The sequence below is a fragment of the Loxodonta africana genome, chromosome 7 (assembly GCF_030014295.1).
Source record: "Loxodonta africana isolate mLoxAfr1 chromosome 7, mLoxAfr1.hap2, whole genome shotgun sequence".
Taxonomy (NCBI): Eukaryota; Metazoa; Chordata; class Mammalia; order Proboscidea; family Elephantidae; genus Loxodonta; species Loxodonta africana.
In genome coordinates, this window is record NC_087348.1 from 112,476,747 (window position 1) to 112,492,805 (window position 16,059).

Here is a 16,059-nt window from a genome sequence, read left to right on the forward strand (position 1 = left end):
ATGGGCTTGGCATAATGCCTTCAGAAGTATTATTACAATTTTATAATTCAAGCAAAATGTATTGCATGATTGATAAACATACTGCTGTCCTTAAGAAAGTGGTAAATTGCACCACTGATGAAGAATCTGCGGGCTGCAGTCATTCTGTAGGAAGTTTAGGTCACAGTGTTGAGGGTGCCATTTTTATTTAAAATCAATTTCTGCTTTTAAATCGTTGAGGTACATAATATTAACTTCAAAGGATGAAGATCACATGACAAAGAATTAGTATAAAGACTGATTAAATGTTAGTTATAAGAATATTACACTAGTGCCATTTTGGCTTATGACATTTGTCAATGTCATTAACCTTATAAAGGACAAATTTCTTTTAAAAGGCATTAGCAAGTAAATAATTGTTTTTATTGAAAATTCATAAGTTACAGTACTTTTAAGACAGTATTTTTGTTCTGTTATGAAGAAAAATAAGCTAAAAATAAAAGAACTCAAGTGCAATATTTCATTTCCATTCAATCTAACAAAATCACTTTGAAAAACATAAAAACTCACAGCTTATTCAAGTTATAAACACTTATTTTCCTATTTGTTATTAAGGGAACTTTAATGGAATAACTTCCAAAGTGATCTTTTTCAGCATATCTTCCTGAACCCAACTTAAACAGTAAATTAATATGTAGTTCACATAGATTACAGCGGGGGGGAGGGCTGTATAACTTTAATGTGAAAATTTAAGACTCAGAGGGTTTTTAAGTTATCACAAGGCAATATATAGTATTTCTAGCCATTTCTTCAGCACGTTTTATCTCCTATCTCAAAAACCAACAATTTCAGAAGGGTTTTTAGCCTACTGAGCTCTAGCGGCATGAACAAGAACAACCTAATACTGGTAAAGTATTAACTATCACAGCCAGCCATTTAATGCTGTCCTACTTTTTTTTTTTTACCTTTTAGATCAAAATTTTTAAATTTTTCTTAAGAAGCTAGTCAAGCTAAAAAGATCAAAAGACTCATTTTTAATAACTCATCATTACATTATCAATGGTCTATATTTTTACCATTATTTTATTCCTCGACAGATTAGTATCTATCAAGCCACTAACATTAAGTTGAAGTAATTTTATTATTTCCACCAATTCTATCCTGTGTCTTCTCCCCTTTAAATGAATAAAGGAGAACTAAGGTCAAGACCTAATTTAGGCATATACTGTCAGTGAATAAATGCACTACTCAGGTGCTGTACTGATACCTGTGATGGAGAACAACCACTGGTAAACTAGAGTAAGACCTGTGCTTTGCCACAGCTAGAAATGGCTCTAATGTAGAACTTAAAAAAGTGTTTTTATAGTGTTTTGCAGTTAGATAGCTTTTATGCGACATACTATGAAAATACTGAGTGGAATTAGGACCTGTTAGGGAATTTACGACATACACATTGTCATAAAATATCTGCTCAAATATAGGTGCATTGTCTAGTTGAGAGACATGAACGGCTTTAATAATGGAGAATCCAGTGAGGGCAGAATTGAAACATAACATGGCATTGCTAATACAGTATTTGTTTTTATTTGGTTACACAATCCAAATTGGCCTTCAGCCAGGAAAAAACCCGAGTTCTCATTTCATTAGTCATGGAGAAATCTGGCAACATGGGGAAAAGAAGATCTCCTGATGAAGAACATCTGAGAACTAGTGTTTGACAAACTGACTATACTGGTGAAACCCTTGTGGAAGCTGACTTAGCACAGCTAATCAGAGGTAAATAAAGCTTTCCTTTCTTCCCCCTCAGTCGCAGAAAATGCTCAGACAACTGATTAACTTTCAGAGAAGGTTCCTTAGTGTTGTAGCAGATGAAATGCCGAAGTTATTTTAGCCATAATGTGATTGACCAAAGAGATCAGATACAAACTTGGCAGGTGCAATCTCTTTCCTTTTTCCAGGCCCCCAAATAAAAGCAACAGCTGGTTTAATGAAAATATCTCCTTTGAAAGTTTTTTAAAAATAATTTGACTCATTAAAACTTAATTTTTAGAGAAAAAATATACTCACTTTTTTGCAAATAAAATACATTACTAACATCCTTAAATAAGAGTGTATCTATACTTTACATTTAAATAGTGTTTCTTGCTAAGAATTACAACTATTTTCTTCCTTTTAGTTCCTCTTTCTGCATTTCAGCGTTTCTCCTATACTTAAAGTACTGGATCATTTAGTGAATTTAGTACTGGATGTTGATTCAGCAGACACTCACTGCATAAGGAAGCCTAGCTGATAATGTGCTCAGCGCTTGTTCATGCTGAATTAAAAAATAATTTATTGCTATGATCAACTATTCAAAATTTCATTGCATTTGATGAATTCCATAATGAAAATAAACCTCAGGTTGAAGTATAAAAATAAAATAGCACATATGAACTAAGTTTATTATTTGCAGACAGATGACAAAAATCTAATACTACTTTCTGTTAAATAGTGGTTTTCAAGTTATTTTATAATGTAATAAAAACTTAAAAAAACAATTTATTCTTAAATTCAAGATCATATACCATTAATTTAAATAAAGGTTATTTTTTTCTGTAACTTCTCCCACATCCTCTTAATAGGACTAAAAGCTCACTGTAACAGATTTAACATAAAAGTATCACAAACTATTATTTGTGGTAACTAATGCAAATGTTTTAAAAAATGTACCAAAATAAAGTTTCTTATGTATCTTTACGATTGTAACGTATGACCACTTAATGATGTAAGCAAAAAATACTTGAGCTAAGTCACCATTTACCAAACATATAAAAATATAGAATATATATACTACAGTGATCTTGATGATATCTTGAAATACAGTATTACAGAGTACTACCAGTCTGGTTAAAAAATTCAAAATGTTTAAAATTAAGAATAAAAAAAATTAGGAGAAAATTCTATTCTTAATATTTTAAATTTAACAATTTTCACCTTCCATGTTAACGGCGATTCTTTTGTTTTTGTTAATAACTGGGTTTGAAGAATATGGAGTAATAGAATGTATTTCTCTAGGGGAAGACTGGAGTGTCTTGATATTTAGTAGATCATTACTATTGTCTCAAATTTTCCTAAACATGAATCCCTTTATGGTTCTTTTATTCTGCCCATCAGTTCAATAAAAGACTATGATAGGGAAAGTCACAGGACTGGAAAGAGACCTTGGACTTAAGAACCATAAACCTGTATTTTAACAGTCACCTATTTTCTAGCCATTAAGAAAGACAGCACCTATAAAATCCAGGAAAGGGAAGAAACAATAAGGAGATTCCAAGCCACAGTGTAGCTATGTACATTCTACTGTTTAGCAGTTCCACCAGCAAATGGTCTCTAAGCTGTTTAAAAAAAAGAACACTGCTTCTTTCCCTTGTTGAGGTTTATATGGCCAAAGTGCAGGTTTCTGAGAGTTCCTACTTTCAAAATACTAAAATATAATTAAATAGACTCAGCATTAAAATTAAACTGAATATAATTTATTCTTTTTCTGAGATGTGATGTGAAAAATAAAAACCCTGGACTGGGAGTCAAGAACTTAGGTTCTCTTGATCTCAAAGCTGTGTGGCCTTGAGTTGTTCAACCTTTCTGGGCCTCAATATCCTCAGGTAAAAGATAAGGAAGTTGTATTGGAGAATCTATGAAGTCCTTTTCAAAGCTGACTACAGCATTAAGTCAGAATCTTGCACAGTGCCTCCTGATTATTATTATGAAGATTAATTACCATTATACCAAAAAACCAAACCCGCCGCTGTCAAGTTGATTCTGACTCATAGTGACCCCATAGGACAGAGCAGAACTGCCCCACAGGGTTTCCAAGGAGGCTGGTGGGTTCAAATTGCCAACCTTTTGGTTAGCAGCTGTAGCTCTTAACCACTGCACCAACAGGGCTCCACCTACCAGTATAGAATAGTGAAAAAATAACTCTGGTTTTTGGAATTTTCTTATGCTTATGTTCTACTTAACAGGAATTCTCTATACTTCCAGTGACTAATCATAAGTATTTGGCTGATAAAAATATAACCAAGATAGTTTTTAATTACACACAAAGTTTACTTTGACACTCAATGAGATGGTCTGGAGAAAGATTTTTGTTACCTATGATATTTAATTCTCCTATTGTTAAAACCCTCTTCCCTCCTCAGCTGGATGGGAGAAGAGTAGCAGTGGGGTTAAAGAGAGAAATCTTGATTGAACTATTTCTGGTTGAGGAGAATAAAAATAGAAGTCTTTCTATTCTTTATTTTTTTTACATTTTACTTCTCTAATTCTAGTTTCATCAATTTCCAAAATTAAATTTCTCAAAATTATTGCTAACACTTAAAACCAAGGATCTGTCATAGTTTACCACTACTGACAAATAACTACAATTCACTGCCAAAACATTAATATCTTGCCAAAATAAAACAGTTTGGTTCTGTTTTTAAGTATACTGCAATGTATTTTCCTAGTTCTTATTTTAGTCATTTTCAGAACTGAGACAAAAGTAGAAGACTCATAATTCTGCTTCTACTATTTCAAACCAGATGTTAAACACGTTGTATTCAAATTTAAAGACAGACTTTGTTGAGTGTCAGCCATGACTCTGGGAGCAGGATAGATAATTTCTTCAACAGTTACATATGTACCCAATAGAAAACCAACAACTCCAGTGAATGCTATAGAAATATTTTTTAGGATCATCCATATATTGTAATGTTCCTTTGAAAACGTAAGAATTTCAACCAAAGGTGGTAGGATCAGGGCCAATGTGCTGCTGCTCACAGCTCCAACGAAGGAAATAACGATGTCTAAACGAGGAATCAGAATTGCTACTGCACCTGGAAAATAAAAATATGTATTTTTCACATTTAAATATTTGGTACTTACATAAATAATAAATGTAAATATTTTCAATACATTAAAAGTAATTCAAGTCTGTACTGCTGAATTATTGCTTGTGGAAAAATATGTCATATTTTGCTCTGAAAAAAAACAAAACAGGAGGCAGAGCCAACATGGCGCTATAGACAGAAGCACTACGCAGTCCCTTCGCAGCAAAGACCTGAAAAACTAAGTAAACAGAGACAAACATCAATCCTGGAACCTGAAGCATCAAATGAAGAGATAAAGAACTTAGCCAAGCATCAAATGGAGTAAGAAACTGACAGAGAACAGAGAGGGAGGAGAAATACAGAGTGGAGGTCCCCTATCAGCTAATGTGGCATGGATTAGCCATCCTGGGCTCCTCAGCCACTGAGAAGAGTGGACAGGGTGTACAGTAAGACAGCTTCAAGGAGATCCCGGTAGGAGACAGAGCAGCCAGCAACCAGCAATACACGCTCTCCCATCCCTTATCCTTCTTCCCCCTGCTCCGCTTCTGCCGCTTCCTGATGGGATGCGGTCGCTCAGTCATAGAGATGCGAGCTCCTTACCGCTTGGATTCGCCCCGCTCACATCAGCCGGCTCCTTAAGTGCCTTTTTTTGTTGTTGTTGCTGCGGTTGCTTTTTTCAGGCTCTTTGGTTTTCTTCTCTCTCTCACCAATTTCCCTTCCTTTCTCTCGAACACTTGGCTCCATGTGCCATCTCCACTCCTTCGTGACAGGTTGTGAAGCACCGCTTGCCTGGGGAACCACTTCCCCAGTCCATGCCACCATGCTGGTTGGATTCCTGGAGGCATTTTTTTTTTTTCTTTTCTCCTTTTGATTTTTTGCTTCATTTCTCAGTTTCTTGTCTCTCTCCACTTTCCTTCTTTTCCTGTCTCCTGAATACCTACTGCTGTGTGCCATCTCCGCCCCTTCTAGATGGGCTGTACAATGTCGCTTGGCTTGGGATCCACTTCTCCTGTCCACGCCACCAAACCAGTAGGCTCCCTTGGGGCTTTTTTCTTTTCTCGATTTCTTGTCTCTATGATCCTTCCCTTCTTTTCTCCTGAACACCTGGTGCCGTATGCCATCTTTGCTCCTTCTAGATCAGCTGTGCAGTGCTGCATGGCTGGGGAGCCACTTCCCTGGTCCGTGCCACCACACCAGTGGGCTCCCTCGGGGCATTTTTTTTCTTCTTTCTCTTCTTTTCTTGGTTTCTTGTTTCTCTCTACCTTCCTTCATTACCCTTCTCCTGAACACCTGACACAATGTGCCATCTCTGCTCCTTATTGATGGGCTGTGCAGTGCACTTGCCTTGGTACCTGCTTCTGGTGGGCTACCTTGGGGCATTTTTTTTTTCTTTCTTCTTTTTTTCCCCTAGTTTCTTATCTCTACCTTCCTTCCTTTCCTTCCTCCCAACCACCTGGGATCTTCCCCGCCCCTCGGTTTCTTGTAACTCTGTACGTTCCTTCCATTCCTTTCTTCCGACCACCCAGCCACATGTGCCTTTCTCTCTCCTTTTTTCAATCTATTTTCTTACCTCTCTCTCCCTTCCTTTCTTTTCTTCCACCCACCTAGCTGTGTGTACCACATCTGTCCCTTCTTGTCGGGCTACTCCTCACTGCCTAGCTAGAAAGCCACTGGCACATGGTTTCTCTGGGTCTGCACCACTCCAACAGCAGGCTCCTTCAACACTTTTTTTTTTTTTGGCTTCTGTTTCTCTCTCCTTTCTCTCTTTCCCACACCCACTTACCTCCACACATCCCTCCCTCCTGCCTATGTGAACCATGCACTGAGCATCACACCCACATGCAGCACAGGCATGATCTACCAGAACCTGCCTTGCACTGAACTCCAGCCCCACCCTGTCGGCCCCAGTATGAGCCACAAATGACCCATCCCACACCTCCCTTCTGCTGGACCTGCCCTGCTGCACCACAGCTGAGCAACTGGCCCTGCCCACTGGACAAGGCAATGAGAAGTATCATGCCCACAGACAAGCAAACAACAAAGAACACCTAGCCTGCCTGCTCAGCCATAACCAATAAGGCAAAAAAGCAGGATAAAACTACAATCAATAAACAAAGAAAAGAACTACTGAATGTTTCAAAGACAGGAGACAGTATCAAACATATAAAAAAAACAGGACAGGATGGTTCCAGTACTGGAACTGATATCAGGAACTGGAACTACCTGATAGAGAATTCAAATCTCTAATATTCAGAGCTATCCAAGAATTGAAGGAAAAAGCAGACAAAAATGAGGGAAAAATAGACAAGATCAAGGGAAAGACACACAAAATCATGGAAAAGACTAAACAATGGAAGAATTCAGAAAAATAACACAAGAGCAAAATGTCAAAATAAATTCACAACTAGAAATCATATAAAAACAGCAATTAGAAATCCAAAAGATAAAAAAACAAGATTTCAGGAATGGACAATGTCATAGAAGGTTTGAGGAGGTCTGAAACAATGGAAGACAGGATCAGTGAAACTGAAGACAAATACTTGGATACTGCTTTGTTTGAGAAATAACCAGAGAAAAGAACAAAGAAAAATGAAGAAACCCTGAAAATGATGTGGGATACAATCAAAAGCAAAAAATGTGCAAGCAATCAGATTTCCAGAACACGGGAAGAAAATGGAAAACATAGAGAGGATTACTGAAGAACTGCTGACAGAAAACTTCCCTAATAACATGAAAAATGAAAAGCTGACCACCCAAGAAGCTCAATAAATGCCATGTAGGATAGAACCCAAAAGAAACTCGTCAAGGCATATCATAATCACTCTTGCCAAAACCAAAGACAAAGAACCCTGAAAGCAGCTCGAGAAAAACAAAAAGTTACATGCAGAGGGGAAACAATAAGATTAAGCTCTGATTACTCAGCAGAAACCATGCAGGCAAGAAGGCAATGGGATGATATATATATAAAACCTTGAAAGAAAAAAAAACGCCAAACAAGAATATTATGCCCTGCAAAACTCTCGCTAAAATATGATGGTGAAATTACGACATTTCCAGATAAACAGAAATTAAGGGAATATGTAAAAATCAAACCAAAGTTAACCAGAACTATTAAAGTGAGTCCTTTGATTAGAGAACAAACATCATCAGATGACAGCCGGAACCTAGGACACAAGACCGCATTAGCCAGACATCAACCTAGGTAATGAACTCTCAAGTATTAATCAAAACTAAAAGGTTTACAATAGGGAGCCAGAGAGGTAAATCTGTAAATGATAACATAAGAACAATAAAAGAAGGAATAAACAGTGTAGGTATAGAACTTTCAAATGGAGAGGAAGGCAAGGTGATGCCAAGTAATAAATGACTGGCTCAAACCTAGGAAGATAAGGGTAAATTTCAAGGTAATCACAAAGAAAGTTAATAAACCTACTCATCAAAATAAAGAAGAAAAACATATAGTCTCAGTAAACATAAAATCTACAAAAACAAAAGAAATGAAAAAAAATCCACAAACAAAAGGGATTCAACACAGTAGAGTAAGAGGAACAAAGAAAACATCAGCACCACAAAAAAAAAGCACTACAAAATGACAGCAATAAACTCACACTTATCAATAATTACAATGAACATAAATGGCCTTAAAAAAAAAAAAAAAAAAACCTGTGCACCCATAAAAAGACAGTGACAGAAAGGATTAAAAAAAGGGCTCCATCAAGATGCTGTCTACAAAAGGTACACTTTAGAAATAAAGACATAAACTTATTAAAAACCAAAGGATGGAAAAACATATATCAAGCAAACAGCCACCAAAAAAGACCAGGAGTGGGAATACTAATCTCAGAAAAAACAGACTTAAAAAAAAAATCCACCATAAAAGACAAAGAAAGGAATTATATAATGATTAAAGAGGTAATCCATCATGAAGACATAACCACAATAAATATCTACACATCCAATGACAGGGCTCCAAAATACATAAAACAAACTCTAAAAGCACCGAAAAGAGAAAATGACAGTTCCACAATAGTAGGAGACTGAAATACACCACTCTTGGTAAAGGACAGACCATCTAGAGAGAAACTCAACAAAGATACAGAAGATTTAAAGGCCACAATTAGCCAACTTGACCTCATAAACATATATAGAATACTCCTTGCAACAGCTGCAAAGTACATATTCTTTTACAACGCACATGGAACATTCTCCAGAACAGACCACATCTTAGGCCACAAAGCAACCCTCAATGAAACACAAAGCACTGAGATAAGACAAAGTATCTTTTCTGATCACAATGCCATCTAAGTAGAAACCGACAACGGGAAGAGCAAGGAAAAAAATAACACCAAGGAAACTGAATAACGCCCTCCTTAAACACCACTGTGTAATAGAAGAAATCAAAGATGGAATCAAAAAACTCCTAGAATCAGACAAGAATGAAAACACATACCAAAACCTTTGGGAGACAGCAAAGGTACTGAGGTCAATTTATAGCAATAGATGTACACATCAAAAAAGAAGGGACAAAACTAAAACATGAGCTACACAACTCAAACAAATGAAAAGAGAACAGCAAAAGAAGCCCACAGTCACCGGAAAAGAAATAATAAAGATCAGCACAAAAGTAAATGAAATGGAGAATAGAAAAATAGAATCAACAAAACCTAAAGTTGGTTCTTTGAAAGGATCAACAAAATCGATAAACCAGTAGCCAAACTGACAAAAAAAAAACTAACAAAAAACAGGAACGGACACAAATAACCCAAATAAGAAATGAAATGGGGGACATTACAACAGACCCAACTGAAATAAAAAGGGTCACAAGAGTATTATGAAAAACTATAGTCCAGGGGCAGGGCCAAGATGGCTGACTAGGTAGAAGCTACCTCGGATCCCTCTTGCAACAAAGACTCGGAAAAACAAGTGAATCGATCACATACGTGACAATCTACGAACCCTGACCATCAAACACAGACCTAAAGAGATGCTCTGAGTGACAGAGACTGAGAAAGAACAACCACAGGGAAGCAGCAACTGTTTTCGGAGCCTGGAGCCAGCGTCCCAGTTAGGAAACCTTGGCGCCAGGCTTTGGACTGGGCTCAGAGGAGCTGAGCACGGCACCCTGAGAAGCGCAAACACGGGACGCAGCTCTAACCCCCAGAAATGACCTCGGGGGAAGCCCAGCCAGTACACACAGGCAGCGCAGCAACACGGCTGACAGGAGGAGAAGTCACCAAGAAGCGGCGAATGGTTGTAGAGCCGGGAGTGCAGTGTCCCAGCCGGGGAACCATGGCGCTGGGCTTTGGACTGGGAGCGGAGGAACTAACCACGGCTTCTGAGACAGCGCAAGCACAGGGCCTGACCCTTGGGGGCAATCTCTACCCAGCCAGCGCACACAGTCGACACGCCCACCCCTCGGGAATCTCAAATAAAAGTCATCCCAAGCAAGATAAGTAACTTTGTCTATATTCCGGGGTGCCACTCTCTCCTATTTATCTGAACCCTCCCCTCCCCTTCCCAGGCAGCTTCATTAACATTGGAAATTCCTGAGCCAGAGGGTGAACTGCGCTGCGGTTTTTCTTTTTTTTAGTCTTTTCCTAACCCATTCTCCTGGCCTGAGAGAATCAGCTACAAAAAACCCAGGGACCAAAACTCCTTCCCTAATTGGACTAAAAACACAGAACCAGCTCCAGCCAAGCATATGTGATCCGCAGTCTTGGGCTTTCATCCCTACAGGGAACAAGGTGGCTATTATAATGCAATGACATTTCTGATAGGGATCTGACTCTAATTGTTTTAGCAGATTACTGGAAAGACAAGTTTCCCAGGTCTGATATCTCTGCGTATTCAACAGAGCCCTCGCTGACCCACAACAGGGAACTGAGGGCTGAAGCTCCCACCAGACCACCTAGCCTCCTGCCTTAGGGGTCTAAGGAGGGTGACACCTACCAATCTGTAGAGGTACTTGCATTGGGGGCCTAAGGTACAGCTGCAGAGCCGACCCACCAAAGTGCTTTAGGAATAGAGAAATACCTACCTCACTGGCACTTGGGGGAAGCCTGTCAGCATCCTGGCCCCCTGGAGTGTGACCCCCAGCTGCTACTAGAATCCGGTGCACGCAACTATCACCACTACTTCTCTAGGTGGATAGGTGACAGTCTGCACCACACACCTGATGACCCAAAATCAGATTCTACTCAAGAATAGTGCATGGACTCTTAGGCTTATATATCTGGTAACACCCAAACCAGCTGGTAAAAGGACATAAGTGATTCAAGGGCTACAACAATCAAGACAGTGCAATCTAGTACCCCATCTACATATATTGAAAGAAAACAAAACAAGATAAGACTCAGTGAGCAAATATAGAATAAATCACTACAATATCTTAGTGATGGTTCGGAGACAGCAGTCAATATCAAACTACATAGAGAAGCAGACCATGATTGCGTCTACAACTCCCCAAACTAAAGAATCAAAATCTTTCCCAAATGAAGATACAATCCTGGAATTGCCAGATACAGAATATAAAAAACTAATTTACAGAATGCTTCAAGACATCAGGGATGACCTCAGAAATGAAATAAGGCAATCTACAGAAAAAGCCAAGGAACACACTGATAAAGCAGTTGAAGGACTTAAAAATATTATTCAAGAACACAGTGGAAAAATTAATGAGTTGGAAGAATTCATAGAGAGACAGCATTCAGAAATCCAAAAGATTAACAATAAAATTACATAATTAGACAATGTAATAGGAAGTCAGAGGAGCAGAATCGAGCAATTGGAATGCAGAGTGGGAGATCTGGAGGATCAGGGAATTGACACCAATATAGCTGAAAAAAAAAAGACAGCTAAAAAAGAAATTAAAAAAACGAAGAAACCCTAAGAATCACGTGGGACTCTATCAAGAAGAATAACTTGCGTGTGATTGGAGTCCCAGAACAGGGAGGGATAACAGAAAACACAGAGAGAAAAGTTGAAGAACTATTGGCAGAAAACTTCCCTGACATCATGAAAGACGAAAGGATATCTATCCAAGATGCTCATCAAACTCCATTTAAGACTGATCCAAAAAGAAAATCACCTAGACATATTATCAAACTTGCCAAAACCGAAGATAAAGAGAAAATTTTAAAAGCAGCCAGGGAGAAAAGAAAGGTCTCCTACAAAGGAGAATCACTAAGAATAAGTTCAGACTACTCAGCAGAAACCACACAGTCAAGAAGGCAATGGGATGACATATATAGAGCACTGAAGGAGAAAAACTGCCAGCCAAGGATCATATATCCAGCAAAACTCTGTCTAAAATATGAAGGCGAAATTAAAACATTTACAGATAAACACAAGCTTAGAGAATTTGCAAAAACTAAACCAAAGCTACAAGAAATACTAAAGGAAATTGTTTGGTCAGAAAACCAATAATATCAGAAACCAGCACAACACAAGGTCACAGAACAGAGCATCCTGATATCAACTCAAATAGGGAAATCACAAAAACAAATTAAGATTAATTTTAAAAAGAAAAAAACGCTCAAAACAGGGAGTCATCGAAGTCAATATGTAAAAGATCACTATAATCAAAAAGAGGGACTAAATACAGGTGGCATAGAACTGCCATATGGAGAGGGATACAAGGCAATACAGGACAATACAAGTTAGGTTTTTACTTAGAAAAATAGGGGTGAATATTAAGATAACCACAAAGAGGTATAACAACTCCATAACTCAAAATAAAAACCAAGAAAAACGTAACCACTCAGCAAACATAAAGTCAAATACTATGTAAATGAGGAACACCCAATTTACAAAGAAAAACGTCTCAGCACAAAAAAGTAAGTGGAAAAATGAAACTGTCATCAACACACACAAAAAGGCATCAAAATGACAGCACTAAACACATAAAAAACACATACTTATCTATAATTACGCTGAATGTAAATGGACTAAACGCACCAATAAAGAGACAGAGAGTCTCAGACTGGATAAAGAAACACGATCTGTCTATATGCTGCCTACAAGAGACACACCTTAGACTTAGAGACACAAACAAACTAAAACTCAAAGGATGGAAAAAAATATATCAAGCAAACAATAAGCAAAAAAGAGCAGGAGTAGCAATATTAATTTCTGACAAAATAGACTTTAAAGTTAAATCCACCACAAAGGATAAAGAAGGACACTACATAACGATTAACGGGACAACTGACCAGGAAGATATAACCATATTAAATATTTATGACCCAATGACAGGGCTGCAAGATACATAAAACAAACTTTAACAGAACTAAAAAGTGAGACAGACACCTCCACAATTATAGTAGGAGACTTCAACACACCACTTTCGGAGAAGGACAGGACTTCCAGTAAGAAGCTCAATAGAGACACGGAAGACCTAATTGCTGCAATCAACCAACTTGACCTCATAGACTTATACAAAACACTCCACCCAACAGCTGCAAAGTTTCCCTTTTTTTCTAGTGCACACGGAACAGTCTCTAGAATAGATCACATATTAGGTCATGAAACAAACCTTTGCAGAATCCAAAACATTGAAATATTACAAAGCATCTTCTCAGACCACAAGGCCATAAAAGTGGAAATCAATAACAGAAAAATCAGGGAAAAGAAATCAAATACTTGGAAACTGAACAATACCCTGCTCCAAAAAGACTGGGTTATAGAAGACATTAAGGAGGGAATAAAGAAATTCACAGAATGCAACGAGAATGAAAACACTTCCTATCAAAACCTCTGGGACACAGCAAAAGCAGTGCTCAGAGGTCAGTTTATATCAATAAATGCACACGTACAGAGAACTGTCCCTACAACTTGAACAAATAGAAAGCGAGCAACAAAAGAATCCATCAGGCACCAGAAGAAAACAAATAATAAAAATCAGAGCTGAACTAAATGAATTAGAGAACAGAAAAACAATTGAAAGCATTAACAAAGCCAAAAGCTGGTTCTTCGAAAAAATTAACAAAATTGATAAACCATTGGCCAGACTGACTAAAGAAATACAGGAAAGGACACAAATAACCCAAATAAGAAATGAGATGGGCCACATCACAACAGACCCAACTGAAATTAAAAGAATCATATCAGATTATTACGAAAAATTGTATTCTAACAAATTTGCAAACCTAGAAGAAATGGAGGAATTCCTAGAAAAACACTACCTACCTAAACTAACACAATCAGAAGTAGAACAACTAAAAAGACATATAGCAAAAAAAAAGAGATTGAAATGGAAATCAAAAAACTCCCAACAAAAAAAGCCCTGGCCCGGATGGCTTTACTACAGAGTTCTACCAAACTTTCACAGAAGAGTTAACACCACTACTACTAAAGGTATTTCAAAGCATAGAAAATGACGGAATACTACCTAACTCATTCTATGAAGCCACCATCTCCCTGATACCAAAACCAGGTAAAGACATCACAAAAAAAGAAAATTATAGACCTATATCCCTCAAGAACATTGATGCAAAAATCCTCAACAAAATTCTAGCCAATAGAATTCAGCAACATATCAAAAAAATAATCCACCACGACCAAGTGGGATTTATACCAGGTATGCAAGGCTGGTTTAATATCAGAAAAACCATTAATGTAATCCACCATATAAATAAAACAAAAGACAAAAACCACATGATCTTATCAATTGATGCAGAAAAGGCATTTGACAAAGTCCAACACCCATTTATGATAAAAACTCTCACCAAAATAGGAATTGAAGGAAAATTCCTCAACATAATAAAGGGCATCTATACAAAGCCAACAGCCAACATCACTCTAAATGGAGAGAGCCTGAAAGCATTTCCCTTGAGAACGGGAACCAGAGAAGGATGCCCTTTATCACCGCTCTTATTCAACATTGTGCTAGAGGTCCTAGCCACAGCAATTAGGCTAGACAAAGAAATAAAGGGCATCCGGATTGGTAAGGAGGAAGTCAAATTATCTCTATTTGAAGATGACATGATCTTATACACAGAAAACCCTAAGGAATCCTCCAGAAAACTACTGAAACTAATAGAAGAGTTTGGCAGAGTCTCAGGTTATAAGATAAACATACAAAAATCACTTGGATTCCTCTACACGAACAAAAAGAACTTCGAAGAGGAAATAACCAAATCAATACCATTCACAGTAGCCCCCAAGAAGATAAAATACTTAGGAATAAATCTTACCAAAGATGTAAAAGACCTATACAAAGAAAACTACAAAGTACTACTACAAGAAACTAAAAAGGACCTACTTAAGTGGAAAAACATACCTTGCTCATGGATAGGAAGACTTAACATAGTAAAAATGTCTATTCTAGCAAAAGCCATCTATACATACAATGCACTTCGGATCCAAATTCCAATGTCATTTTTTAATGTGATGGAGAAACAAATCACCAACTTCATATGGAAGGGAAAGAAGCCCCGGATAAGCAAAGCATTACTGAAAAAGAAGAAGAAAGTGGGAGGCCTCACTCTACCTGATTTCAGAACCTATTATACAGCCACAGTAGTCAAAACAGCCTGGTACTAGTACAACAACAGACACATAGACCAATGGAACAGAATTGAGAACCCAGATATAAATCCATCCACATAGGAGCAGCTGATATTTGACAAAGGCTCAGTGTCAGTTAATTGGGGAAAAGACAGTCTTTTTAACAAATGGTGCTGGCATAACTGGATATCCGTTTGCAAAAAAATGAAACAGGAACCATACCTCACACCATGCACAAAAACTAACTCCAAGTGGATCAAAGACCTAAACATAAACACTAAAACGATAAAGATCATGGAAGAAAAAATAGGGACAACCTTAGGAGCCCTAATACAAGGCATAAACAGAATACAAAACATTACCAAAAATGACGATGAGAAACCAGATAACTGGGAGCTCCTAAAAATCAAACACCTTTGCTCATCTAAAGACTTCACCAAAAGAGTAAAAAGACCACCTACAGATTGGGAAAGAATTTTCAGCTATGACATCTCCGACCAGCGCCTGATCTCTAAAATCTACATGATTCTGTCAAAACTCAACCACAAAAAGACAAACAACCCAATCAAGAAGTGGGCAAAGGATATGAACACGCACTTCACTAAAGAAGATATTCAGGCAGCTAACAGAAACATGAGAAAATGCTCTCGATCATTAGCCATTAGAGAAATGCAAATTAAAACTACGATGAGATTCTATCTCACCCCAACAAGGCTGGCAGTAATCC

At 37.7% G+C, this 16,059-nt stretch overlaps 1 protein-coding gene across 4 annotated transcripts in view; it reads right to left on the reverse strand.

Annotated features, from left to right (window-relative positions):
- Window positions 1-380: 380 nt before the first annotated feature.
- The window catches only part of SLC36A4 (solute carrier family 36 member 4), a 66,615-nt gene continuing 50,936 nt past the window's right edge, over window positions 381-16,059 (reverse strand). For all 4 annotated transcript variants that reach the window (XM_003415584.4, XM_010595381.3, XM_064288822.1 and 1 more), the window contains one exon: window positions 381-4,832. In XM_003415584.4, coding sequence (XP_003415632.1) covers window positions 4,525-4,832 — 308 coding nt within the window. In that variant the 3' untranslated portion in view covers window positions 381-4,524. The remainder of the gene's footprint in view (window positions 4,833-16,059) is intronic.